The sequence below is a fragment of the Falco punctatus genome, assembly GCF_963210335.1.
Source record: "Falco punctatus genome assembly, chromosome: 3".
NCBI classification, from domain to species: Eukaryota; Metazoa; Chordata; class Aves; order Falconiformes; family Falconidae; genus Falco; species Falco punctatus.
Genome location: NC_137582.1, coordinates 102,649,244 through 102,676,046, shown reverse-complemented (window position 1 = coordinate 102,676,046; position 26,803 = coordinate 102,649,244). Strand labels below are relative to the sequence as shown.

At 46.5% G+C, this 26,803-nt stretch overlaps 1 protein-coding gene and 1 long non-coding RNA gene across 11 annotated transcripts in view; one reads left to right on the top strand and one right to left on the bottom strand.

Annotated features, from left to right (window-relative positions):
- Nucleotides 1-26,803, top strand: part of LOC308060971 — a 244,485-nt gene that overhangs the window by 111,342 nt on the left and 106,340 nt on the right. The window lies entirely within an intron of this gene.
- The window catches only part of NFATC1 (nuclear factor of activated T cells 1), a 111,607-nt gene that overhangs the window by 20,283 nt on the left and 64,521 nt on the right, over nucleotides 1-26,803 (bottom strand). For 5 of the 10 annotated variants that reach the window (XM_080380334.1, XM_080380336.1, XM_080380337.1 and 2 more), the window contains exons 7-9: nucleotides 26,128-26,183; nucleotides 24,727-24,859; nucleotides 10,685-11,371 (exon numbers count right to left, since the gene is read on the bottom strand). In XM_080380334.1, coding sequence (XP_080236460.1) covers nucleotides 10,685-11,371; nucleotides 24,727-24,859; nucleotides 26,128-26,183 — 876 coding nt within the window. Of the gene's footprint in view, nucleotides 1-10,684; nucleotides 11,372-20,505; nucleotides 22,076-22,795; nucleotides 22,854-24,726; nucleotides 24,860-26,127; nucleotides 26,184-26,803 lie in introns of those variants that run through there. The other 5 variants (XM_080380340.1, XM_080380341.1, XM_080380343.1 and 2 more) reach the window with 5 other exon arrangements.

Sequence of the window (26,803 nt, the reverse complement as noted above, 5' to 3'; positions counted from 1 at the left end):
GGCCCTGTTCCAGTAAACTGGTTCAGTGGGGCAGGAGCTGCGGCTTGGGTGCAGCAGCCAGCAGGGCAGCAGCCCCGGTGCTGGATCTCACCAAACACACAACCGACTCGTACAGAAGCGTGTGCATTTGGTTGCTTCTCTGGTGTAAGATGGTGATACTTCCCATAACAAAATTCAGCCGTAGGGAAGGGTTTAGAGAGGAATTTTCTCTTTTGGTTGAGCAGAAGATATTTTTTTTATTTTGGTTTAAAGTATCAGAGTGATTTTGGTCTGGAAACACAAATCTTTGATGAGACACCATTCAGCCCAGGTGCTTTTCCCAAGTTAATGTTAAATATAGCTTTGGAAACTTCAGCAGATGTTCTCATTTGTTTCTAGTTCAATTTTTTTTCTGCTACTACTCTGCCTTTATTTAAATAGCTGACTCTAATTGATTCTTTAATACAGTGATTCATCATGTGTTGTGAATCTTCTGTTAATTTACTTGCGACTCTGTTATTATTTCCCCTGATTTAACACATCCTGTTTTAGAACATCCATCGAAGTTGATGGAAAAATTTTTCATGGCATTTGGATCATATCCTAAATGTAATTTGAATGCCATCTTTTGAAAGTTGCAAAGTAAGGGGATTTCCTGTTTTATTCTTCAATCGTGTAACCTTGAGAATGAGCTTTTACAAATCCTCCTCCGCCTTGTCAAAGGCTGATCACTTCTACTCCTCCTAGCAGTATTTTCTTCTGGGTAATTTCTGAGTGGGGAAGAGCCAATGGATAATGCTTTCTGATCTTTGTCACTTTTGTTGAATGCCCTGTTGCAGTACTAAAGAAGTCTTCAAACGGATACAAACCTTTCTCACTCCATCCAAGTGACGTGACTGCATTTCCCCAAAGCGCACATCCCACCCCCTTGCTTTCTGCCGTGCTCTTGGGCTGTTTTGGGCTCCCTACAGGAGCTCTCTCCACCCAGCAGCAGCACCGCAGCCCTTTCCTCGCTCTTTAGACAACTTGGCAATACAGCAAAGGAACTCCCAGGGTCGTCCCAGGCTCCTGCCCCAGCGGCGCTGGGCCACTCCAGCCTCCCACCTTCCCGCAGTGCTGCCATCGTGTCGCAGAGCCACACGCACAGGCTCCTCCTGCTTCAGCTCAGACCCACGCTCTCCTCAGCTACGTATGTTTAATGAGCATGTTGCTTATTTCATCACCTCCTCTGATTTTTCTCTATACTTAAATTATTTTGGGGCAAAGTAAGGTATTATTTAGATACACTTTTCCACAGCAGTCAAATCCTGGGCTATCACTACTCATTTGTACCGTTCCAGTTTTAGACAGAATCCTCTCTCTCACACCCACGCTCAGCCTTTCCCCTCTACTTCCAAAATTCATCTTTGCTCATCTTTTTTTTTTATGGGGATGTTATATTTAACTTTTCTCTCATTTCTCTTTTTCTCAAGCTTTCTTTCACTCTAACTACAGCACTGTGTGCCTGATGGAGGTGCAGCAGGTTCCTGACGGGCAATTTGACACAGCACATCCCATTGCAAGTCCAGGGTTTCAACAGAGTGTAGCGGTGCTTGCCTGGCCTGTAAAGTCCAGTCTGGGTTTCAAGGAAACAGTGGGAGAATCCCTGGAAAGTTCTCTGAAGCAGCGGCTGCCACCGTGTTTGTCTGCTGATGCACAAAGCATAGTCTGCCTGCAGTTGATTCAACAATATTATTTTTTTCGTTGTCAACAAGAGTGTGCAAAACTGAAAAAAAATAGGACCAGTTTCTCTGCTAACCTCTTTCTATATGACAATTTCACACATAGTCATTTTAGATGGAGAACAGTTGAACCTCCCAGTACTTCTGACCCCAAGACATACCACTGTATGGAGAAGATGCCTAGAGAAGCCGTTAATAGCTTGGGTAGATGCTCCAAGGTGAAAGCCCTCAAGTGAATAGCTGAGTCCAAGTGCAGCCTGGAGCATGATGAACACAGAGTTATCACAGGGGAAAGAAAAAAAAGCCAACTAGTAGCGAAGAGATCATCATTACCAGTTGTTTCAGTCTTCCAAAAGAGTAGCCGGATAGCAAAAGCTTAGATGCCTGCAAGACATTCAGCAGCAGCAACTGCAGCTCAGAGGCACACAGCAGCATGGAGCCACATTTCGGAGCTGCAACAGACATGTCAGTTCCAAAACTAATGGTGCACAACAGAAGGTCCACAAGATGGGCTTCTCCACCTGACCACATGTTTCTAAAAGGTTTTACTCAACAGGCACCTGCAGGATTTTCAGATAAGTCAGTCATGGGTGGAAGAGACTTACATCACTCTCCACCACCACAACTTCAAAGAAGCAAAAGAATTAGCACACTATCTTACAGCTCATTACATACATGTCTGTGTAGCGTGCACACACACATATGCACACACATACTTTATATGTGTATGGATCTACATATACAGGATTGAAATAAAAGTTAAAATAAACATTCTTCAGGTTTCTATTTTTGGAAGCTTCTCTTGTGACCCAAAATAGCATTTTTTTCTATTTCTTAAGTAATTTGCAGAAGATTTTGTATATGAGGTGGCAATGAAACACGTATTTTCCCTGAAGCACTAGAAAAAGAAGTGACTGCTGGTCCCAGGGTATCAAAATTGATTCATAATATCTACTACAATACCTGTTCTGCAACCCCAAAGATACGACAAGAGTTATGAAATGGAACAAATCCTCAGCCCTAGCCCCCACAGAAATCTATCATCCAGAGCAATCTGGACAGCACAGACATGAACAGTCAAATCTTGTTTTCTGCACTCTCACATGGCTGCAGGAGGGACAAAATTCAGTAGAAAAACCATGCTTATTTGTGCAAAGGCAAGGTAAGGGAGCAATGTCCTTGTGCACATGTGATGCTTGGATAACATGAGCTGTACCTTGTAAGGGCCAAAGAACTTGCTCCACTAATTGCAGACCCTGATAGCCCGCAGCATTGCTCTTCAAGCCTGTCCAAGCACTCATACTGCAACTCATGTGCCCAGGGACAAGGCACTCTGGGAATTTCGACACCTTTGCAGCACCATCTCACTTCGCGTTCTGGTATTTGCCAGGCAGTAGGCTTCGCAGCGTGAAAATGTGGGAGACCCACTGACAACATGGAGCCTGTAAGGGTGGCAGAGGGTGGGCCAGCCCCCTGGTCTGCAGACAAACCCAGCCAGGCTGGCCAACGAGGAATGGGACTACGGTTTTCCTACTGTATTTTTTCCTCACTGATTGTTTCCAGGCATTTTCAATGTTCAGACTTCTCAGGCTTCCTCGGTGACAGAGGAGGAGGGGAACATTTTGAGGGTCTGCTTTTTTTCATAAGCTTCCTCCCCATCTGGAGATAAGGTTGTTGTGTGAAGCCTGTGCCCCCCTTGGCCGCAATCAGCACTAGTTCCTCAGAGAGGAGGAAAGGCCAGGAGCCAGGTTATCGAGCAGCCCACTCCCGACAGCGGTGCTCAGGCCACTATCAGGGCCGGGACCAAGCCCCCCAGCCAGCCGGCAGACGCAGATGAAGCAATCAGCCGTGCCATGCCGAAATCTGCTAGGGAAAAACTCCCTCTCTGCCCGTCTATCAGCGACCAGATTTCAATGAATGCAGCCATTATGCTTTTTAACTACCAGCCATAGGCTTGGTCCCGTTCCCAACGAACCCAAAGGGAACGGTGTTATTGACTTAAGTGGGAGCAGAGGCAAGCCCTCCACTGCTCTGTGATCTAGCAGCAACCGCGGCTTGCTAGCGCCTGGCCGAGCGCACCGTATGTGGAGCCGGGGAGTTTGCTCATGAGAGCGCTTCCTCCGACACGTATGTGTTTGCTGGCCTGAGCTGGCAGCTCGCTCCAGCCCAGCTCCGCCGGGACGCAGCAGGGGTCCCTGTGGCACTCCGCGCCCCGGAGAAGATGGAGGTTTCTGCAACAACTTCCCCAGAAGCGTTCTGCCAGGGCAGGTTGAGGACACGAGGGCACAGAGGCTGTGTGCAAGCCACGAGGCCACACCTGACCAGCTAACACTGCACAGCTCTGCAGGAACGGCTGAGATAAACAACATATTCCTAAAACGAATTGCATTGGAACAAAGCTCTCTCATGAAGCTTGCGCTTCTGCAAGCCACGTATTTTCCTTGGCACTCCTCCAGGCTTAAAAGCAGATGTAAATGTTACCCAGGCTCAGATATAGCAACTTCTGCTCCCCCAGTCGCCAAGGAAAACTTACAGAAAATAACCCACAAAACCTTTACCATTTGAAACAGCAATGCCGACAGCCATTGCTATGGAAATAGGAGAAGAGTCAGGCACAGGGTGAGAAGCGACTTCCCCAGCCCGCTGCAGAGCCCCTGTGGGCCGTCTCGGTGGAGAGCAGGGGGTGCGGCGGGGCTCCGGCGGGGTTTACTGCAATGGTGCGCGTGCAGGTGCGCATCGAGCGAACACTGGGTTTTCAACACTAAAAATACTCTTTAGTATCGAAACATTGCAGAGCGCTGCCTGCTGCTTTTCTGCAGCTTTCCCATCACTCAGCCTGCCTCCGCCAGCGTCTGCCAGCACCGAACGAGCGCAGAGGCACTCAGGACTTCGCTGAAGGGACCGGACACTTCCTTGAAAGCCTGAGACTCAAGGATCTCCCTGGAAAGCTAACTGATGTTAGAAGAAAGCAGAGTTTGCTGCTCAAATTCACGGCACGCTGCCGCACAGAGGCAGGCAGCTCTGCTCCACGGGCAGCCGCACGCCTGGGACCGGAGAGAAGCAGGAGCGCGCCCACTTTGGCCAGCTGCTCTGTGGGGGCTTCTACTTGCAGGCCCCCAGGGATGCCCAATTCAGCAAACCCACTAGGAACGGCAAAACCTGATCCCGCTTCGTGTACCAGGAAACCCCCCAGACCCAGACGTGCCAGTCCACCGACAGTCCGACTGGAACGCATTGCTTCAAGCCCTCCCTTACTCATCGCACGCAGCCCCAGCCCCGAACACTAACGACTCAGCATGTTTTATCACAGTAGCATGTACGCTTTCAATCATCATTAGAGATGAGGAGGGTCTAGGCGCAGGCACCACGCCAGATTAAGTAAAACTTTCCATGAGGAAAGCTATTTGTTTTCTCCCAGCGCTGCGAGGCTTGGCCAAGAGGGAGGGAGGGAAAAGCTCGCCCAAGCCAGACCAAAGTGTAGACAGTGTTACTGGGCTTTGCAGACTACCTGCGTGTTGTTCTAATGACATCTGGACTACTGGAAATCACCGAGTGCGCTCAGGAGTTTTCAAAGGCATAATTGTGGCAGCAGCAGACTAAACTTAATGCCTCAAGACCCAATCACTTTAATCACGAAGCTGAGATGTATGAAAAAGGATACATTTCAGCAAAAGAATAATTCTGTCTGCTACGGTTCCTGTTCAAATAAACTATATCATCAAACCACGTGCATTTGAAGAATATAGAGGAGTGAAAAAAGAACATATGGTTTAGAGGCAAAAAAACATTCATATATACTCTATAGGAGATATATGGACTTGTCAGACATCTAACAGTTCAACACTGTAAGCAATTCATGGGAATGACATTAGCAATAGCTCATATTACATCCAGGAGTTACAGCTTTTACTGCAAAAGTTATTTTTAAAAGAGCCATGTTTAAAATGAAATGGCTGGCAGGGCTGCAGCTTTCAGTAACACTTTACCTGTGGTTTTGCCACTTTTACATACTTATTGGGGGCTTAATGCTCCCAATTTACCTTTTCAGAGTAAAATAAAAGTTGCAATGAGTGCATTCATTGGCACGGTGCTATAAAACTCACAGCTGTGCAAAGACAATCACAAGAACAAAAGCCTCCTTGTTTTAAAAAAGATGATGATGTGTTTCTGATACTTTCTGTTAGCCACGTATCTAAACATCAGATACCTTTGTTTACGGCCTACGTATTTTCATCTTACTACACAAAGATTTATGGATCCAATCAAGTTGAGATCAGGATAGGGACCTTTATGAAAGCGTCCGTGTGGAGAGGAGGAGGTGGAATTAATATACAAAATTCAGACAAGAGATCTGTCTTTCCGATATTGTTATTCCAGTTCTGGCTCCTACACAGGACTCGGGGCGTTCTGGAAAAGAGTTCTTTCAGCGGCGGGTGGAACCCTGGCCCTGCTGCCGGCAGAAGGAGCGTACTGCCGACTTCAACGTGGCTGGGGCCGCATCTCAAAAGCTCAGATCAGAGCCCATGCAGAACTCGACGAAGCCGAGCTCTTCTTCAGTTTTGGTACTCAGGCACATCTTGAGGAAAGAATCCTCCAGGATGCTGCTTTGCTTTCAGTGAAAAACTGCTTTTGTAAAGCTCTGTGCATTAATACAACAAATGGGATCTCAGTGTGCACAATACACCTCGAAATCTGCTGAGAGCACGTGTCGTACTTTTTTTCCTGTTGGTACCAATGTGTTTCCCCTTTGCCTGTTTGAAATAGCTTCATCTGTAATGAAAAGTACTTGCTTTGATGTTTCTAACGGCAGGAAATAATTTCACAACTGAGTGTCATTCTGCTGCAGGTAAAAAATTAATAGCTTGTGGGAGTGCCACTTACAAACTGAAAAATGTCTCTTGGCATTAGCATGCCTAACTGAACTCTCTCCATCCTGGTGAAATGAAAGGCTTGGAGCTCAGTTCTGTGTTCCACCCAGGCTACGCTAGGTCCAGGAAAGGGAAATGGGAACAGGGATGAGGAAGGTGGTTTCAAGTCACCTCCAGCATCTCCCGTTGTGAGCCTGGCCGGTTCCCAGCTACCTGAATATCCGAAAGCTGTGTGAACTCACACTCCACCACCTCTGGCTTGGGGTTCCTTCTACCACTAAGTAAAGCAGTCAAAATTTGGAAAAATTATCTGAGCCTGCCCCGGTCAACAGAAAAGAAGCAGGATTAGTTCAAGAGCAGACTAGCACAGCTTTTGACGCAGGTCTCAGTCAGAGGGCCGGAGAGAGGGGCACATTCAAAAGTGAGATACAAATTAGGTAAATTTTCACATCCCCTTGAGAGAACAACTGGTGCAAGGGGCCAGGAAGAGTTCTCACCGGCTTGTAGCTTCCCCAGGCTGGCCACCTCATCAGGCAAAACTCCACTTCATGCCTCAAAAGCTGTACAGCACATCAGACTCATCAATCCCCAGGCAAAAGTTTTTCTCTTAAAAGCAATTACTGCCTGGACTTGCACCGAAGAGGTCGCTCAAGCCTGCCTGGCTAAGGATTGTCCGCGAGTTCCACCACCCCACACTCCTCCTGGGTTAGATCTGAACACGGAATGTCATGTCACCCCCACCGTCATGGGCCCTGCAGGGGCTGCTGGGGTCCCCCAGCACCCTGCCAGGTCCTGCAAGGGCTCCTGGTGGGATGGCAGGAGACAGCCCCCCTCCCACTGCAGAGGACCACGGGCTTCTAGGCTTCCAAACCAGGCGTCAGCGTCGCATTTCAACTGCTTTTAATCAACTCTTGCCATGAAAGCAGCAAAGGGAGTCAGCCATAACCTTTGTTAGGAGGCTGAGCTCAGAATTATTTGAAACCAGCGCTGGTATACAAGCCAGATACCTTTCAATATCAGGAGCATAGCCATAATATATCAGGTATCACTTTACGGGGTGAGTTTTAAATACATTCTACATGTTGAATCATATATTCACATACTGAAACGGACAGCACATTTAATGAGTAGCCCAGGTGGCTACTGTAGATTTTGATTTAAAACAAGATTGCCAAGACCAAAACTTATTTGCCAAAATGGAAGTCTCTTCAGGTTCTCCCTTTATATCGCTTCAGCTGCCCACCATTATAGACACAGAAAAATGTCATATACAGGATATATATTTATATAAACTCACTGACTGGTTTTTTCCATCTATACTCTGCAGTATAGATGGTCTATATTTGGATATACTCCAGACCAAAAGGAATGAATATTGCTTTGATCCCATAAGCTGAAACCAAAAAAATTCTGTTTATACCTGGTCCAAGATTGCTTTACGTATATTAGATACATAAATCAAACCTCCCCAAAGTGGTAGACAAGCAACCAGAATTTTACCAAATACAACCTGGCATAAACTGGTTAGATACTTCATTTGTGTGGTAGTCACAGGAGAATGTTAGGTGCCTACACCTCATGTTTCCTAAGCACTTTCAAGTAACTGCAGGTATTCAATAGCTAGAAGACACCTTGAAGATACACTTCTTCAATGGAGTGAAGCTTTGACAGTTTAAATATTAATGTCATTAAAATATTTTGTTACTTTTAAATTACTTGAGGGATGAGGGAAGGAGCTGGTATACTTAGAGGAGCAGGCAAGGGAAGCAGTCAAGCACAGCTGAACCCTCTCTGGCTTTCATGTTGTACATAGGTGCAAAAATTGAAAAAATACTGGAAAACGTTTTGATCATGCTGCCTGAAGGGATCGGAATTGAATCAGTGAGACAACAAATTAGAAAGAGGTAAAGCCGCAATCTGTATATATATATATAAAAGAGTAACTTCCTTACTCATGGGTATGATTTGACATTCCGGCTCTCAGAATTTCAGAAAATGACCATACAACACAGGTATCCCACCCAACCCTCCAACAAGGAAAACACTTCATGATGGATACCATACTAACAAGAAACAATGGTGATGGCTTAAAAACTCCTACTCCAAAAAAAAATCAAGCACGTGAAAAATGAGTTGCTCCTATTCCTTACGAGCCACTCTGCAAAACCCATTCCCCCTTGTTCCACAGCTAGGGCCAGAGGTCGGAACAGAACGGCACCAGGTTCAAAGGCATTGCCTGCACAGAGTGCTTTGTCTTTCCAGCGTAGGTCTGGGTGAAAAGCACCTACTGGGACACAGAGGAGCTACTGGTGGCTTCCAGGCAGTCACCGTGGTGGCCAAACCACCCTTGAGACTGAGCGAGGCAGCCCCGATGCCACCCTTCCTAACTAATAGGGGAGCACGGGACGGGGGTATTTGACCAAGACAGGATGTACACGGTGGCTTCCACAACTACTTTGGATTCTCTGTCAGAGGACTGCGTGTCCAGAAGAGGGGATGGAAGAGAGACGGAGGTAAAGACTAAACTATTTATGCTTTGTCAGAGAGAATGAGCACTGCTGAAAAACTTGAAATCTCTCTCTCAGACCACATGGTAGCAGGTTCCGCCGCTCCTCCAGGACAAACCTGAAGTAGGCATGACTGGAGCTGCCCCTTCGCCCCGAGCCGCAGTCCCGTCTCTCCGGCTGGGACCAGCCAGGGCAGCTTCCGCAGGGCCATCAGAGAAGCCGTGCCTGGATTTTGGAGGGGTAAGGCAGAACCCACTTCTTGTGCTTTTCTATGAAAGACAGCTATAGACTAGATTTTATTTGTATTCTCTTCCTTCCGCAGATAACTTCCGGATTCTTCCAAAAGCAAAATTTGGGCATGGCTCTCTGTTTTCATTTGTGCACATTTCCTGCTCGTTTTGTTGAAATTTTGCTCTGTACAGCATAGCTATGTGGCAAAAAGGCAAGCTGTATGACGAAAGCCTTGTCACAAAAGATGTGTTATGCAAACCTTCAGTGAACTGAACTCCTGATTAGGAAAAATTCCTTAGACCTGTCTATCATGTAACCAATAATAACTTCTGTTAAGAAAAATAATTTTCCTAGAGTCAAAAAGCAAAAGGCTGCTACGCTACTCCAGCTCCAAAACATTCATTTGTAATGCTAATTCAGCAACCATCATGCTGTTTAAAATAGAATGACTAAATGTCCTTTTCTTAAAAACAGTGCGATGAATTGTCTTTAAATTCTCCCTGAAAGACAATCACATTCAGATGTTCCTTGGCACCAACTGCTTTCAATGCAGCCGTTTCAAAGGCGTTCTTCAAATAGCATGGTATGTTATATAAAATTATGTGGCTATTGGAAGGGAACTCACGTACTGCATTAAGGTGAGGGTCCAGAATACTACTGGGATACTTAGCAGCAAGTGCTAAATCACAGTTCAGTGAGGTCACATAATCAAATTCCAGATTATCCCTTTTATTACGTTCAACTAATAAATCTTTGGAAACTAGTCTGACAAGTTCATCACAGCATTTTAACTTTTCAGCAGTGCGTGTAGAATACATATACATACAGAATCTTACAAAAGAAAAAAAAAGCAGCAGCAAGGCTACAGTAAGAATGGAAGAAAAAGTAGTCGCAATGTCAGATGCCACCAGACTGAGAAGTTACACTGAAAGATGTGCCTCCCTTTTTAATTTGAACCTTCTCAACTGAGGTAGAGCAGTTTATCATTTAGTTCCAGTGAAAAGATTTGCACATCGGACATTTCGCTGTATTATGGATGGGACAATGTTAAATATGTTTTCACTGCAGTTCCACAGGTCACTGGCATGGGCACAAGCCAAGACCATACAGTTAAACTTATTGCGACATAGCTATCGGTCATGCAGCTAGCTCTGTGGTCGCTAACAGCATCTAATGCTCAGATAATACAGTTTCATTATCGCAAACAAAATTAAAGAGCCCTTTCCCATATAGAGACAATCCAAGCAAAAGTCTGCACCATTCCACCAGGCTGTTAATCAAAATTTTTTCCAGCAGGGTTCAAAAGGAGGAGAGGGTTAAGGGAACTTACTGACATAGCAACATGGCTGAATGCAAACCTATGCTGCGGAAGACTTACCATCATCCAGGTACATCTGGTCCAATTCCTCAGGTTCTCGCTTGATCGTTACAGGAATAGGGGCCAAATTATGATTACTTTCCTCATGCAACTCTGGCAATGACAGTGGTTGGGTTGTTGGAGACTCATTTCTGTGAACCTTCGGCAGTTGCTGCTGCTGTTGACCCATTATGGATGAGTGAGTTGGACTGCAGGACTGCAAATAGGTTGGCTCTTGGGTAACAGATGGAACTGGAGAAGAGGGACTGTTGGGATAGAGTGTTTGTTGATAACCAAGGGGACAGCTACTGCTCAGATGTTGACTCACCTGCGGCTGCAGCATGATGTGAGATGATTGCTCGGGGGAGCTTGGGTGCACAACTATAGACCTTGGCACTTCCTGAATGGTGGGGACACCTCCAGCGGGCTGCTGAAGTCCGAGGTGACTGTGGCCCGGGTTGGGGATGCACTTGTAAGGAGAGGACGAAAGGTCGTGCAGCTTGGGGCTTGCGTTGGGAGAGGGTGACATCACGGTGTTTCTCTGCTGACAGGAGGCAAAGCCAGCCACGAGGCACGAACCAGGGTCGGGGGGCATCATGATCTGCTGGCTGTAGTATGGTTTAGAGAGAGGGTTTAAGCCTTGGTTCATTGGTCCACAGGTTTGAGCAGGCTCATAGTCATCTGTGGGTTCTGTTTTTATAATTGGAACTGTTAAAAGAAAAAAGTTTTAAATAAACATGAGTTGCGTATTGGTATGATCAAGTTGGCTTGTGGCTAGGATACCCTTTGCAAAACAAACAACGTCTTGAATAAGACTTTGTGTGTCTTTTGCCTAGTTCTCCCACCCTATAAAAAAAAATGAATGAGTCATCAGCACAAGAAAGTCACAGCTGGTTCTAATATTGAAAAGGACTATTTTCTTTGGACTCTCCTCCAGCACTAATGTGCTATAAAAATCTATTTGCAAATAGCTGTGCTTCAGTGGAAGCTCTGGACCCAAGGGCTCCATGGATTTGTAGTAATCAAAGCAAGAATTTTAACTTGGATATACTACTGCATTTCTACGGCTACTGATGGCCCATTTGATAAATGTCTGCATATTCAGTAAACTGCAGCATAATAAGGTAGAGATGGGGCTTTCAAAGTTCCGTGAGAGCAAAATTGCAAAGATACATGACAAACTACTATGTAGAAGAAGTTTTCAATTATGAGGGTATTTTTGAAAGAGTGGGATTTGATTTGGTTAGTTTTTACATGATTGCGTTTAATCTTACTAACCAGCCAGTGGGTGTAAAATATTAAAGAGGCGGCATCCGACTCTCAGTGATTCCAAGTTGGATCCAAACTGCTAATGCCAGCTCCTAACAAAATGTTAACTCAGTCTCTGGCTACCAAGAAAAACTGACGCCTATTCTAGACCTCTGCTTGCTCTACCCACCGTTCCCAAAGAGGCTCTAACCGAGCTGTCACGCTGTGTCCCCACACACCACCGTCACGCGGACAGAACGACTGTCTATATGTCCACAATGCCTCTGAGCATCAACTCGGTCATGACAAAGGCAGAGATGTTTTCTCAAATCAAAGAAGAGATCCTTCCTCCAACCAAAGTGGCTTTTTCACATCAACTTTCTCTCTCAAATAGGAGAGAGATGCCTTTGCTGCTCCTCCTACAACACAGGCATTGCATAGATAAAAGACACCCACTTTATCTATCAGGAAAAGTATAAATAATAGGGCCAAGGTAGTCTGTAGATGATTTTTTTTTTTTTTTAGCCAGATAAAACTCTAATGCATACAATGATTGAGTATAGATGCACAGTGGCATTTATCTTCTTCCCCAAAAAGAGATCCACAGGAACAGCCATCGCTTGAAGGTGCTGTTGGAAATTTAGGGTGACACTAGAGAGTATCTTTCAGAATATTAAAATAACCGGCCCATTGTGATACAAAGTTATTAATGAAATATCTTTGCGCAACTCAACTCAGAGTGCAGGCGTGTTGCCCGAGTGTCCCTGTACTTTTTATTTGCATGTGGTTTATAACATATGTTCTCCAGCCATTTACTATGTTCATGTACAAGTCTTTTGAACCCCTAAAAATGCACGTGTGTACATGTGTACATATAAAACCTCTTTTAACACTCACAAATTTTGCTGCTGGTGAATGCACTTCACTACCCTTGTTTTACAGTCCCCTAGCCTCCTGTTAACTTTGCTTCTTTTATGTTCTTTTACATATAGATGCTTGCAACACTTGTTTCAAGACTTCTAGCACCCCTAGTAAAAACATGTCTCTATATGTAACAGATGCACAGGTGCTGCTAGAGACAAATGTGCTAAGGATAATGGACTGTCATTGGATTTCTCATAATCTTATTTTCACCTGCTCGTGTGCTGCACGCTGCCTAGCAGGGCTAGTAACGCACTTGGTTGCAGAGAAGCAGATTCCAGGTTCAGTGACAGCTTTATAAAACCAATATCACACCCTTTATGAAAATGCAAGACCAAAGAAATGCACCTAGATAAACATAGCAGCTCAGATATTGTAAGAAAATACCTTTAACAAGTTCCTGAGCTAGCAAATATTCTCACATGTTTTATATTAGGTTCACTGTACTAGCACTAACCACAGCACAGCTGGAAATACGATGGTTGTTGAACACTGAATTTTCCCAATATATCACTGTTATAGAAACACCTGTGCTAAATAATTCCAAGCTCAACCACTGGCAATTCAACTCCAATAAACCCTGGAGTTGTCTGACTTGTTACAACCTAGGGAAGGGTTATAGCCCCGGTGGCAGGCAGGCTGCGGGCTTTAAAGGCGGCAGGTTCCCAGCCTCAGGCTGATTGTTCACTGTAGCTCTTCTGTGGCACACCCTTGCTACTTGGGTTACCAGGCTCTTTTTTGTCATGTCACTTTGAATTTTTTCTTTACAAAAGCAATGCTGTGGGGTCTATATTAGTGGCCATGAACACTGGGAATCTGTTTGCGTATGCTGCTACACTGAAATACACCTGCCACAGCCAACGCAGGGTAACCAGTAAGTCCTGCTCTGCACTGGGTGAAGGACTGATGGGTGGAAGTGACTCTATTCCAGACCTGTTGGTCAAAAAAAGCTCTTGGACATGGTGACAGCAACCAAGGACACTCCTGGCTGCCCGTGAATTCAGAGTTCAGAGGGAAAATAAGAGACTGGTTTTAATTACAAGAGCAGTCAGGGTAAGCCACAGTAGCTTGTTTGCTGATGGCAGGTTGGCAGCCAGAGGGGAAGCAGAAGGAGGGAGATGAGATTAAGTAGGGCCTCCATTTCATCTGACATCAGTTTACCTTGTCCCCTTGTATCGCTCTGAACTGATACCCCCAAGCATCAGCTATTTCATGTAATGCGAAACAAACTGTCTTTAAATGGACAGATACTACCTGCACTTAGGCTTAGAGATGCCTGAACTTGTTCAACTGAATTGCCTCCTTATCTTTTTTAATGTGTTTTTTCAACACAGTAAAAGAGTCTCCCCTTGCTAAGTATCACAGATTTCGTTTGTATGCTGAAATGGTGAAGGGACTGGTACCTGACTTTTCAGTGCTCTGCCACTTGTACAGACACTTAACCCTGTGTGGGGTGACCGTACAGATCTTTGCCGGCTGGGATGGCAGCCGCTCATTCCCCGTTAAAAAGTGTGTCTTCACAGGGTACCAGTTTGGAGAAGGGAACTCAGATTATTTTTATTTTTCCCTAGAGAAACCGTTACCAATGACACAGATAACCTGGAGTCAGACCTGCAAAGCTGAGCATGTCAGCAGAAATGTAAGACATTAACACTTCCCTTTCTGGTGAGAACTCAGCTTCTGTATTTTACACGAATAACTGTATTGCTTGACTCGCGGAGGACAGATACACCACAGACTGCTACATCACACCAGTAAACAGTCTGTTCATGACACTCCATCCTGTATCTGCTTCTCCCCAGCCTATGGAAGTTCGCCAAATGGAGTCACAAAGGCCAAAAATCTTTGCCAATGTTTGTATTTCCAAACTCAAACTACCTGTGGGTCTGACCTCCAGGTCCTTCTGAAAATACTTTGAGTGTGTCAAAAATTGGTGTAAATCACCTTATATTCTTTCTTGAAAAGAGCACCTGTTCACTTCCACTTTGCAAAGGACTGCAGAGAGCCCGGGGCAGGAGCCGTGGCCATTTCCAGGCACACCTTCCAAACCCGGGGCAGGGACAGCCTGTACCAGCACCCACTGGTACCCACCAGTACCCACTCACCACTACCGTGCTCATGGCCTTACCCAAACAGCTTAAAATACCTGCACGTAGTAAGGCTCCCAGTTCCTAACACACCCTACCCACCAGCTTGGGGGGCTGGGGCGAGCAGCTGCAGCGGACTCAGAGCAGCTGAGGACACAAAACTTACGTGCCCACTGCCACCACATTCTCCTGGGCAGGAACCCAGCGGGTTCCTCCAGTGCGGCCTGGGCTGATCACCTGCCAGCTGTGGACTAGTGTTACCTACTGACTCACGCTTAACTGCAAATCTTTACAGACCCGAGCTAGAAAAAGGAGTTTCATTGTCAAATACACCCCTGTGGAGGCACAGTAAGCTAGCTGCCACGACACACACCCATTTCCACCGGCACTCACTTGCACAAGCCAGTATGTCACACAGGGAGATGCGACGTGATGCAGACAGTACAGTTAATTTTCTCAGGATTAATATTTAGCAGAGAACAGTTTTAGCCTGACTAACTTCTAGCTCAAATATTTCAAATCTTAAATGAGTTAGTAAAAACCCACCAGTTGAAAGAGATGCTCGTAGTCACAAGCAGGCCTGGACTGGCAATTAACTGGAAAGCTCTACAGCTGTTCAGTCTGCAAGCACTTTTAGCAGAAACCGGACCATTTTGCAAATTCAGCAGAGCCATATCAAATGGCAACAAGTGTTCTGTCTCAGAAGTGCTCCGTGGTGCTAACACCCAGTCTTGCAGACTCTCAGCTGGCTAGAATGAAAAATTGTGGCTGAATTTGTCATACACCGAGATTTGCCAATAATAAACTGAAACAACGAAGCCAGAATTTGTGAAGTTGTAAACAGAAGAGATGATGGAGTTTTTACATATGATCAACACTCAAAAGTAATGTTACTCCTTTAAGAGACCATAATCTGCTGAAGAATCAGGCCCTTGCCGTAAAAAAGAAAAAATGAATTCAAGTTCAGTTTGTATGGGGAATTTTTAAACCCTTGTTACTTCACAGTGCCTTAGGTCGGCCGACAGACAATATTGAAAAAGTTCCTGATTTTGAATATTAAAATATGACAAAGCTCACAGTTCTACATCAGTCTGATAAGCAACCTAATCTGTGCTAATTGGTTTTCAATGGTTCGATGATGCCTCCTTAGCCTCTGGACTCATGTCATTATGTCATCTAATTTAATATGAAGTTCTGAGAACTGCGCGTTGGCAGCAGCCCTGGCTATAAATCACAGCTCGTGACTCAGAGAGCCCAGGGCTCTGACATCACACCACGGCGCAGGCAGGGGACAATGGTCCTTCTGTGCCGGCTGAGCGGGGAGAAACAGTCCTGCCAGTCCTGCGAGCCCATGTTGGAATGAAAGGCCTTTCTAGCAGGTAAAAAGTTAATATATCAAACCTTGAAGAAAAATAATAAATCATGCACATTCTGTAAAGGGAGTCAGAAAGTGCTTAAATATAAATTATATGTATTTTTTGACAATTCTAAAAAGTCTGTTTGCTTTTACACTTTAGCAATCCAGATGGGTTTTTAAACTTTTTTTGGGGGGTGCTATTAAAATACATGAACTGAGAAAATATAATCATATAAATTAAACAGATGTTTGTCCTGATTAACATTAAACTAACAAGTTCCTATTTCCATGTAGTATTATCAATGCAGACATTTATGGCACTATAATATATTTATTTTACCCTTAAGTTTGATTGAACCTATCAAACAAAATAGCCACCTTTCATGGTGCAGACTATGATGTAGTTCCCTGGCACCGGCACGCAGATTTCGGTTAGCATATGAAAATCAAAACACTACTTTTTTCATCGTGTGCGCACACACACATTTCTTCGACTTCTGGACTGAATGTTCCTAATTGGTAAGAATTTGGGATCAGAGTTTCAGAGGGTTGAGGAGTGAGGTGGCTATGTCTCCATTACTGAGCCGAGCTCTGAAACGCTGTTTGTGTCTCTGAAATCCCCCCCGTCAGCCCGTTTTGCACCAGGCAGCGCACCCCCTCCCCCGCGGCCAGGCGCTCCTGCCGGGGATGCTGCGCGGCTCATCCCAGCTGCTGCCGGCCGGCCAGGGGCAGCACCAGGATGCGGGCGCATCTCCGGCACAGCTCGGCCACTCTGGGTTCAGGCGAAGAGAAAATCCTGGCCACTGCCGCAGCATCGTCCGGAGCCAGCAGGCTTGAGCGGAGCGAGGACCTCACCCCTCGTTCTGCCTCGGGAGCGCTCTGGTGCTGGGGAGAGGCCATGGGCTGGCTGCCCTCGGGAGCTATAACGCCCCTGTTTGGTAACACCAGAGAAGCAGCAGCCGAGCAGAACTTTCTGAAACAACCTGCCAACGCAGCTGAAGCAGTGGCAACCTCCGTGGCAAGGGACTGGCACGCAGCCCCGGGGATCTCATGAGACAGTCATGGTGACGGCCACTACAGGGGCCCTTGCGGAGGCTGGCTGTGAGGCGGGTGTTTTTCCCTAGGCACCAATTCAACCAAAACGTTATTTAAAGGCAAAGCTACTATCAAGTCTTTGCTTTGTAGTTAATAAAACCAGAGCATGGTGACACCAAAACCAAGGGAGCCTCGTGCTGCCAAGCAGCTGCAGGCAGTGGGCATGTGCAACTGCAGCTTTTATCTAACATGAGCACCTGAACCCGCTCACCCTCCCTTGCCAGTCCACTGCCGCTGGTACTGCTCCTCGGGAGGGCGACCCTAGCCATGCCTGCCTGCCCCCCCCCGGGTTTATGTGGATGTACTTCTATGGGATCAGATACGCAGGAGCAGCGCCCAGGTCAATGGAAGCCTTGCGCACACACCTCAGCCTATAACCTCGGACAGTGCCATTACCTGATTAGAAAGTGCTTTCCAGCTAACTCATTTACTAAATGCTTTTCAACAGCTGTTAAACTATTAGGTTATTCAACGCATATTTATCAGACAGAAGATTATCTGTGGTAGCTTGGTGCATACCCTGTGCAGGTGGCTGGGGGAGAGGGGAAGGCAGGTGGAGGGCGTTTGGGTTGTGTTAGCACAGAAAATAGGTGTTACCTTTCCTTCAAAAGAAAAGGGGAAAATTCTTTAAAGGCATGATTAATTTTCCATCATAACACTTTTTCAAGTCCTACAACATTGAAAAGGATAAACCAAGTCCTGTGGCATGCCCGCCTGAGCTGCTCCACTGCTGCTCCCACGGCGCAGCGCCTGGCTCCACGGCTGCCTTGAGCTGGAGGCTCAGCTGTGCACAGTGCCCGGGCTGCGCTGCCCCAGGCTCTCCCTGTCCTGTCAGACACGTGAAAATTCACTGAGGTGATGCCTTTTTTGATGATGCGGGACAACATCACACCACCAGCACTGATTTTACTCCTGCTCTCCCACCAAGGGGAGAAGAGGACTGTGGGGGCTGTGGGACTGGAGCATGGGGGCAGCCCGACGCTCCTCATCCCTGGCAGTCCTGCGGGAATCTCTGCAAGGACAGGCTGGCAGGAGGGCATCCTTACTAAGCCAGTCCTACCCCAGGTCCCCCCAGAGAGGGGTCTGGACCCAGCTGATCTCAGCCATCCCAGCTCCAACATGGTCTTTGTCTTCAGAGATGGATGTGGTGCCTGCCACCAGCGACACCACAAACCCCCACTCCTCATCTCACCTCCAGCAGCCACCACCACCGTGTCCCCTTTAGGATCAATCACTGGGCTAGATTAATTATGGTGATCAGCCACTTGAGGAGAACAAAAATAAGCATCTCCTGTAATCCAGCCCATGTAATTCTAAACCCCGCTCTCCCTCACGCAAGTTTTACCTTTTGGCTTTTAAGCTAATTGGAAGATGCTAAAGCCCCATGCTGGCTGACACGCGCATGTGAAATCACTGGGAAGTAAAGGGGGGAGCCCTCAAAACGCTCAGGCAGGGGGGGTCGGTGACCAAAACTACAGCCTGGGTTTTGTCACCTGAAGGGGAATATTTGAAAAAGACTGCCAAAAGACAACTTTATGCATTGGAAGTTAATCATTATGGTTGACTAGTGCTGCTGCAATGGAGTCTGATGATCAGACATGGCCAGGGGCTGCTATATAGTGCCTGACCACCTCTGCCTGTGACAGGGACATCACACAGGTCATGCTCCTTCCTGGCCCTCCAGATGAAGATGCAGCACTGCATAGCGAGGTGGAGTTTCGCCTCTAAAGACCCAAGCACCTGCATCTGCAGGTCAGACGCGGCTAGCTGGGCTCTGGCTGATACGGGATGTCACCTGGGCCAAGCACGGGCAGCTCTGGTAGGGACCCAGCAACAGGGAGCAAAAGCACCCAAGGGCGTAACGCCTGTCTCCTCCGCTCCACCTCAGAGCTTGCACGGCTGCTGGAAGGGAGCGGAGGGGCTGATGTGCCTGGTGATGATGAATTTTGTGATCTTCTTAAATAAAAACAGGACTCCAACAAAACCTCGCCTGCTTTTTGTTAGTCTGTTAAATGTCAGAAGGAACAATAACCACCTAGCAGCCAAAACTAAGTAAACCGTAATGGTGTACAGTGTAAAAATGAGCAACCATGAATTTTCACCTAGAATAAAATCCCCTGGGGCTGACCTTCCCCCATGTCCCTCCTGTGGCCCAGCCCTCTGCCGTGCCGGCTTCACAGCAGCCCGGCTGCTCCCTGGGCTGGACGGAAACACTTCCAGCAGGTCTGAGGCTCCAGGTCCCCTCGCACATGGCCCCAGGAACACAGCACTGACCTACTGACGTCCCTGCCCCCTCCTTGGGCTCCCCAGGTGCACGGGGTCGCTGAGATGCCGCCTGCCATGGCACTGCCACAGCCACTCCACGTATGCCACAGCTTAGGGTCCCTTTGCAACCCAGGCACCGAATTTGGCCCTGCTCCCTCCACCGCCCTCCACATCAACACCATTTTGCAGACACAGCCAGGCTAGTAATTTTGCAGACACAGCCAGGCTAATATTTTTGCCAGCCTCAAGCATGAAAAGTCAACAAATACTCAAGAAGCAAGAGGTGTCAGGCGATGGATCAGCACAGGCTGTGCTCTGTCACATCAGAGCAGCACCGCTTTGCATCCTCACTGCACTGTGTTCTGCTAAGGCAGCTGGCGTCACCTTTTAGCTTGGGAAGTGAGCTGTGGGCAGAGGAGCAGAGGCGAAACTGAGGCATGGCCACTCAGCGCCATCACTAGGAACTGCGGATGGTACCCACCTGCAGGGCAGGCGGGTGGTAGTTCTAGAGCAGAGGCGGCAAGTGGGGAAGGATGCTGACAGCAGCAAGCACCGGGCACTGCTCACCCCATTCACAGGCACACCAAGAGTTGTGGACAACCATACCGAGGCACACCGCGTCACCACAGGCAGGCTCTCAGCGCAGCTCCATACCCACAGATTCAAAGGACCTCCACCCCCCAGGTCGCCTGTCTAGGTGGCCAGGTTTCCAGAGCTCGGCACCACGGGCGCTTGTGCTGGTGCCTGAATGAGGCAAAGCAGCTGCAGAAAAGCTGGCTCTGCGAGCGAAGGCTGCACACTCCAAAATCCGGCGCATCGCATCTCAAAATAAAAGTTGCCCAGCATAACAACACCAGTTTAACAAGTACTAGTAGTAGTGAAATGATTTTTTAATAATGCTTTGACAAGAAGCCTGACAGAAACAGAAACTGAAAATGCTTATCAACTCTTTGCAAAAGTGTATTTTTCATGCCAGTTCTTATTAAATATTTCCTAGACAAACTAGACTGTCTTTGCTTAGTCAAACATCACTACTCGTCTAAATAAAATTCAAAGAAAAACTTTTCTACGTTCACTGTTCTTGGTATCAATATTCATTAGATAACAGAAATCACAGAGAGCATTCATTCCTGTCTGCGAAAAATAAGTTCTTCAACACGTTTCCTCTATTTCTGATGTACCTACTTAAAAGAAATCTGAATAAACAGAGATCTAACCCTTATCACTTAGTGTGTTGTTTAAAGTCTTCTGAGCTGGAGAACTCCTTCAGCTTTCTTAGCAGATGAAAGCACAGCATTTGGAACCACAGCATACACGTCTGGTTGCTCACGTGCTTCTTCAGCCTCTCCAGATTAGTTTACACCCCAAACACTACCGCTTATGTCTGGCGATTTCAGTTGACTACTCCTTCTGTTTGAAACGCATACATGGGCCAATGCTATAATAAATTCGTAGAAGCAAAATGATGCGCAGTCATAAACAGCAATGAAATTCAAGCGTTTTTCTAGAGGGTAGGGTTACAAATGCAGGGCTCACCGACGGCTTTCCAAACCGTGCCGCTGCACAGGACAGAGCTGCAGAGCACCGAGCTGCAGCAGGGGAGGGACTTTAAAGCCTCATGTCCTCCAAGCATCTCCTCACTGTGCTTTGCTCAGGCTCCTGACTTCAGCGTCCTGCGCCAGTCCTGGGCCTTCCCCCTCTCATTCTGATGGGATGTGGCAATGCAAAACGCATTAGTACTTACCACATAAGCTGCGGGAATTCGCCTGTGCCAGAACAGTATGGAAACCACTTACATTTCTGTGCCAGGCATGTCTGCGGAGGAGTCTCAAGAGCCTACAGCCTGCAGGCTCCAGGACAAAAGTGATACGCAATTGCTCAGTGATGTGTAATATTGAAGGAATACTAAAAAACCTGACATTACAGTCATTTCTGTGCAATATAGGCTAATACAGGATTCGGGGACTGCCTAAATTCAGCAGAACAGTAATTCAAAACCTCAATTAAAAGTGGATTACGAACACTTAGGTTTACAATCTGTCCCAAGCCAAAAACTTAAGCAAGCCCGTTTTCCAGACCTTGGTTCTCATTTGTGAAGCCCCTACTTTCTGTTTTGTTTTGTTATTTAGATTTTTCATTTACAGAGCAGTAAGACTTTCATTTTTACAGCATTTTTTTTTTCAGAGGCAGGAACTCCTCTTCACCAAGTCAGGCCCTGCTCCTCAAAGCACTTGAGCTAACGCAGAGGACAAGTACCATCCTGCCACATCTCCGCAGCATGGGAAAGCCTTACGGTGGCGAAACCGTAACTCTGCTGGAGAGGGCAGCTGGTGCTGGCTGCCTGTCACAGAGCTGAACTCCATGGAGACGCTATAGGACCATCCACGGGAGGTGGGATGAGTGAGGCCATGTGTCCCTGGATCCAGTGGCTGTTTTCCCCTAGGGAATGAGGAGAAACAGGAGCTACAGGAAAAATACCCAAGTATTGCTCTGCAGTGGGGATGGGAGATGCACAACGAGCCCAGGGCTCTCCTGCTGGTCACAACATCTTTGTGTGCCCGCACCAGCCCAGGAGCGTGGCCGGTGGGCTCACAGTGTTAGGTTTTAGCCCATATCCCCTATTGTGCTTTGTCACAGTCCAGTTGAGCTGTAAAATATATGTCTAACATGCGCCATGTGGCTCTTAAAAGATCCCTCATGCACAAATACCTGCAAAATGATGGTGGGCACTGAAATCTTAGCATTTGGACTCATCCTGAAGCACGGAAGGAGAAGCAGCTTACAGGATACCATGTGATTTGTGCAAAACCACATCTTACGTTTGACGATCACTCTGACACTTGCTTGTCAAAATCCTACACCTTCTGTGTTTGAGGGATTTGTTTAAAGAAGAGACAAAGCATTACCTGGACCAAAATAGTGCTCATCACCATTACATTTTTTTACACTGATCACAGAATGGTTGTTGACTCAAGCATTTTTTGCTTCATGAACTAAACTTTGGGTTTCTGCAATGTCTCGAAACATTAAAAGAATGTTGTGTCTGAAATCAAATAAGCAGAACATCCTAAAATGACTCCTAGAAATACAGCAGAGTAAATGATGGGTTCAGTTACTGTGCACAGTTTCTGACTACGTAGCCAAAGTGGTCGTACCTACCTTTGGAAGGCACGATGGAAACAGCCACCAGCAGCAACATAAGGGCAAAAGTTTACAGCTACAACACAGGCATAACAAAAACATACTATACTATTAAATCTGATGATTTCAGAAGTGCACTTTTACTACTGTTATGAGTTCGCAAAGAACATAAGGTATTTTTCAATTACCTGTAGGCACATAGACATATATATTAAGAGAATGTGAGTGGAGAACCAAACAGGAATGGGGGGAAGGTATATTTGCTGTGAATATCTGCTTCCCTTTACCCTACCCTGGTAGTACATTTTTCTTTCAGGTTTCCCTATGCTTTAACAAAAAGTTTTCACATGAATTTAAATCAGTACAGCAGACTAAACAAGATTCCCGATGTTTTCAGCTATTACCATAATTAAAGATGTCTTTGCAGAATAAAGCCTAGGCTGGTTCTCTGTTGCCTGTCACTAGGCAAGAGATTCCCATCTCTTCACATCAAATGAAACATCAAATGTTTCCAACTGAGAACGATGGTAGCACAAACCAACTTTGCAGCAGTGAATGTTATTCTCGTGGTTTGGAATAAAATGGTAAGAAAAGGCCTATGTCAGAGCAGGAAAGGAAAGATGCTGTTTAATAAACAGCAGTTACCAGGCATGTATGTGAAATACTTGGGTGGCAAGGCAGTACCTGTCGGCCCCTACAAAAGATTTGTTGCTGAAAAGTGCTGTGCAAGAGAATAACAACTCTTTTTCTTCACCCCCCCACCCCACCCCACCCCCAGTTTAAGAGACGAAAAGCCTTTAAATACCCTCAGACATACCCACTGGGGGCGAAGGCTGCCTCAGTGGGCTGCCTGAGTGAAGCAGAGCTATGCAGCACATATGCCATGAGCAGTCAGTTGCCCATCTCAGGTTTCCTGTACTTTCATTTTAAATTGAAGTCCTGATAGAAGTCTGGAGTGCATGCAAGCTAATGGGGTGAAATTCCAAATGTGTATTTTATGGGATTTCACCTGCAAAAAGTTGGCAGGTCTCTTCAAGTCATGTGACATGACTCAAGCATTGCTTTGTGGGAATTTTCCTGAGATGGACTATTTTCACTTGGAAAGTCTACAAACAAGCACGAACCTAATCAGTTTTCCAATTCCTCTTCCTTCCAAAACACCACCACCAACAACACCCTTTTTTCCTACTTTCCCCCAAAAAAGTACTCTCAGAAAAATGCCTATTTCAAATAATAAAAAAAATAATTAAATTTACTTGCTATCAAAATATTCATACAAGCCTGCTTGGAATTCAGCTAGTGTGAGTGACTTTATTGTCACTTCACAGCCACCAATACAAGCTTCTAATAAAAAACGGCACGTGTTACTGAACATTTCCTACCCATGCAGTGTTCTGTATGGAGCATTCCGACCCCCACCCCCACGGTGCTTTGCATCGTCACCAGCAGCAGCAGCAGCAGTCTGGAGGGCTGTTTTCACCCCCTGCCAGACAGCAGACAGCCAGGTACAGGATGCCTGGAAGGAGAATCCCCACAGCACCTCCAGCTTCAAGCCCCCCCACGCTCACAATGCTGCCGTGCACATTCAGCAGCGTCATTCAAATGCAACGCAACCTCCGGGGCCACGAAGGCTCTGTGCGGCCATGATTTGTGGCTACACGTGTTGGGTTTCTGCTGGGGCTTTCCAGTCCCCAAAGCAGAAAAAAGTCTTTGTTCCAACAGGTCTCTGCCACCAATACAAAAGAAAAATAATCTGTGAGGAAGGTCTCTTGTGTGGGCAGCAGAGAGAAATGCAGCTCTCATGGTTTGATTCTCGCTCTCATTTTACAGCACCAGGTATACCTCCAAATTACTCGGGTTATTAAAGAATTACCAGAGCCATCTATCTTTCTAAGTAATCATCTTATCTCTCATTTTTACTAGCAGAGAGAAGGAATATATTTTGTTACCATTAGCAGGAAGATAGGTGAAAAGCTGGTACTGGCTTCTCTTTCTCTTTCCGTTGCAGACATAGAAGTTGACCTGAACAGGGCTGGTAATTCTCTGATTGCGGAAAGGTGGAATCTCCACCACCAATGAATTCTGCAAAAGCAATAAATCAGAAAGTCAAGGCACGACTAAGGCAGCCAAGCTATACACCAGTATTCATGTGTTAACCCCGAGAAGGAGGTACCCGGGCTCACATGGAGGAACGCACTCTCTACAGGGGAGCTGGTGGGCTTCGCGGGCAGGGATAGCCCCTGCCGTCCTCCATCTCTGAACCAAGGACTCCAGAAGAAGTGAAACAAGATTTTAGCCTGGCTCAGGTCTTTACAGAATCACTAGCCCTCACCTCTTCCCCTTGGACAGCAAAGACGATACCGCGTATGGACAAGGCTGTATGCCTCCTGCCTCTGACAAGAACGTGGCACCACAATCAAATTGTGTTCTCTAACTCAGCAGGAGAAAGGCCAGCTCATCTGGCAGGTTGTGCCCAGTATATCCCACCCTAGCAGGACCTCCTTTGAAAGGAGAATTCGGACAGGCATACAATTATTCAAGTATTTCCATTTTCCACAGTGACATGTTAAACTCTGCAAGTTTTAAGCATGCTGGTTTCTGTGGATGGGAGATCTTGCAAGAACATCTCGTGCTACAGGAAGAAGGGCTGGAGAGCGTGTAGAGGATCTTCCACTGTCAGAAACCAAATGCTCCAGCACGGGGCTAAGGAACGACTTAGCTGCTCGGGCATCAGCTTACACAAATGCAGAGCGAAATCTGCTATGACCATCAAACTGTCCCTTGGCACTTTTTGAAAGAATGAGAGGGAACGCTTCTCTTAGCATTTGGCCTGCATTCAGCTGAGGTCTTTAAATTGTTTGCCTGCATGTCTCCAGCAGGTTTGCAGCTAACAAACTGTTGCGTATTCCTGTGGAGGTGGAACAGTGGCCATATTTCCCACTTAGAGTCGTTGCTGAGGGAGCCACACTTCCCCAACTGTGGGGCTGAGCTCCTGTGAGGGGACTCACATTTCTTCTGCTGAAAGTAGACGAAAGCCAAGGAAAATGATCAGAAATTGCTTTGGGAGCAGAGGAAAAACTGACCCAGCAAGACAGAAGATGAGCAGACGGGGCTGGCCCATCCTGGACAATGAAAAAATATTTTCCAAATGGTCTCTCCTACTTTCAGGATAGCTTCCAGCGAAGGCTTTTTACCCCATGCTCCCATTAAAGAAAGATTTCCAGGAGGGGAGGCCTAAGTACTTGTTCTGTTTCAGTGCCAAAGCCTTGGAAATCCCTCTTTAGTAACACTGCTGGAGAAGGCAATATATATTTTTCATCTTGATGTTAAAATATTTAAGGCAGACTTACTGGCTTGCACATTTCTTTGTCGGTTTTGGCTTCCATTTCCCACACATGGTGACCATCTAAAAGACAAAAGAAAAAGATATCTAGTTCCATCCTTTTTTCCTCTCCTAAGCCAACAAAAGAATGACTTCTGCAAAAAAAAATCTCTTTGAAGGGGCATCACCTATATGAAAACCAGCTCTTAGAAGGCACTGCCCCCACGCTGCCCAACCAGGAGGCCACCTGGGTCACCTGTGATGGGAAACCACTTAGATTTTTTGAAGGGGTGAACCACAATCCAGAGCACACTGTACTGCGACGGGGAAAAGCCACTGGGTGCTTATTCTGCCACTAGCTTGGACAAAATACGCAACCGCCATACACCCCCATTTCCCAAACTTTCAGACGAAACCACTGCTCCCTATGAGGCCTTTTGATCGCCACCTATGCAGTAAGTCACATTCAACATTAATATTAAACAAAACCAAACCAGCAGCATTAAGGAAGCTCCTCTGCCATGCAGTATTTCCTTTCAATACACTCCCCGTCTGGCTTGTCATAATTCTGCTGCTGGGATAAAAGGCGAAGCCATGGGCTGGGAAACAGCCTCTGACTCCTCTTTAAAGCTGGTTTCACTGAGCTGCGGCGGTCCCACTTCTGGAGCTGCCTCTACTGGTGCATTGGATCCCCCTAATTTACT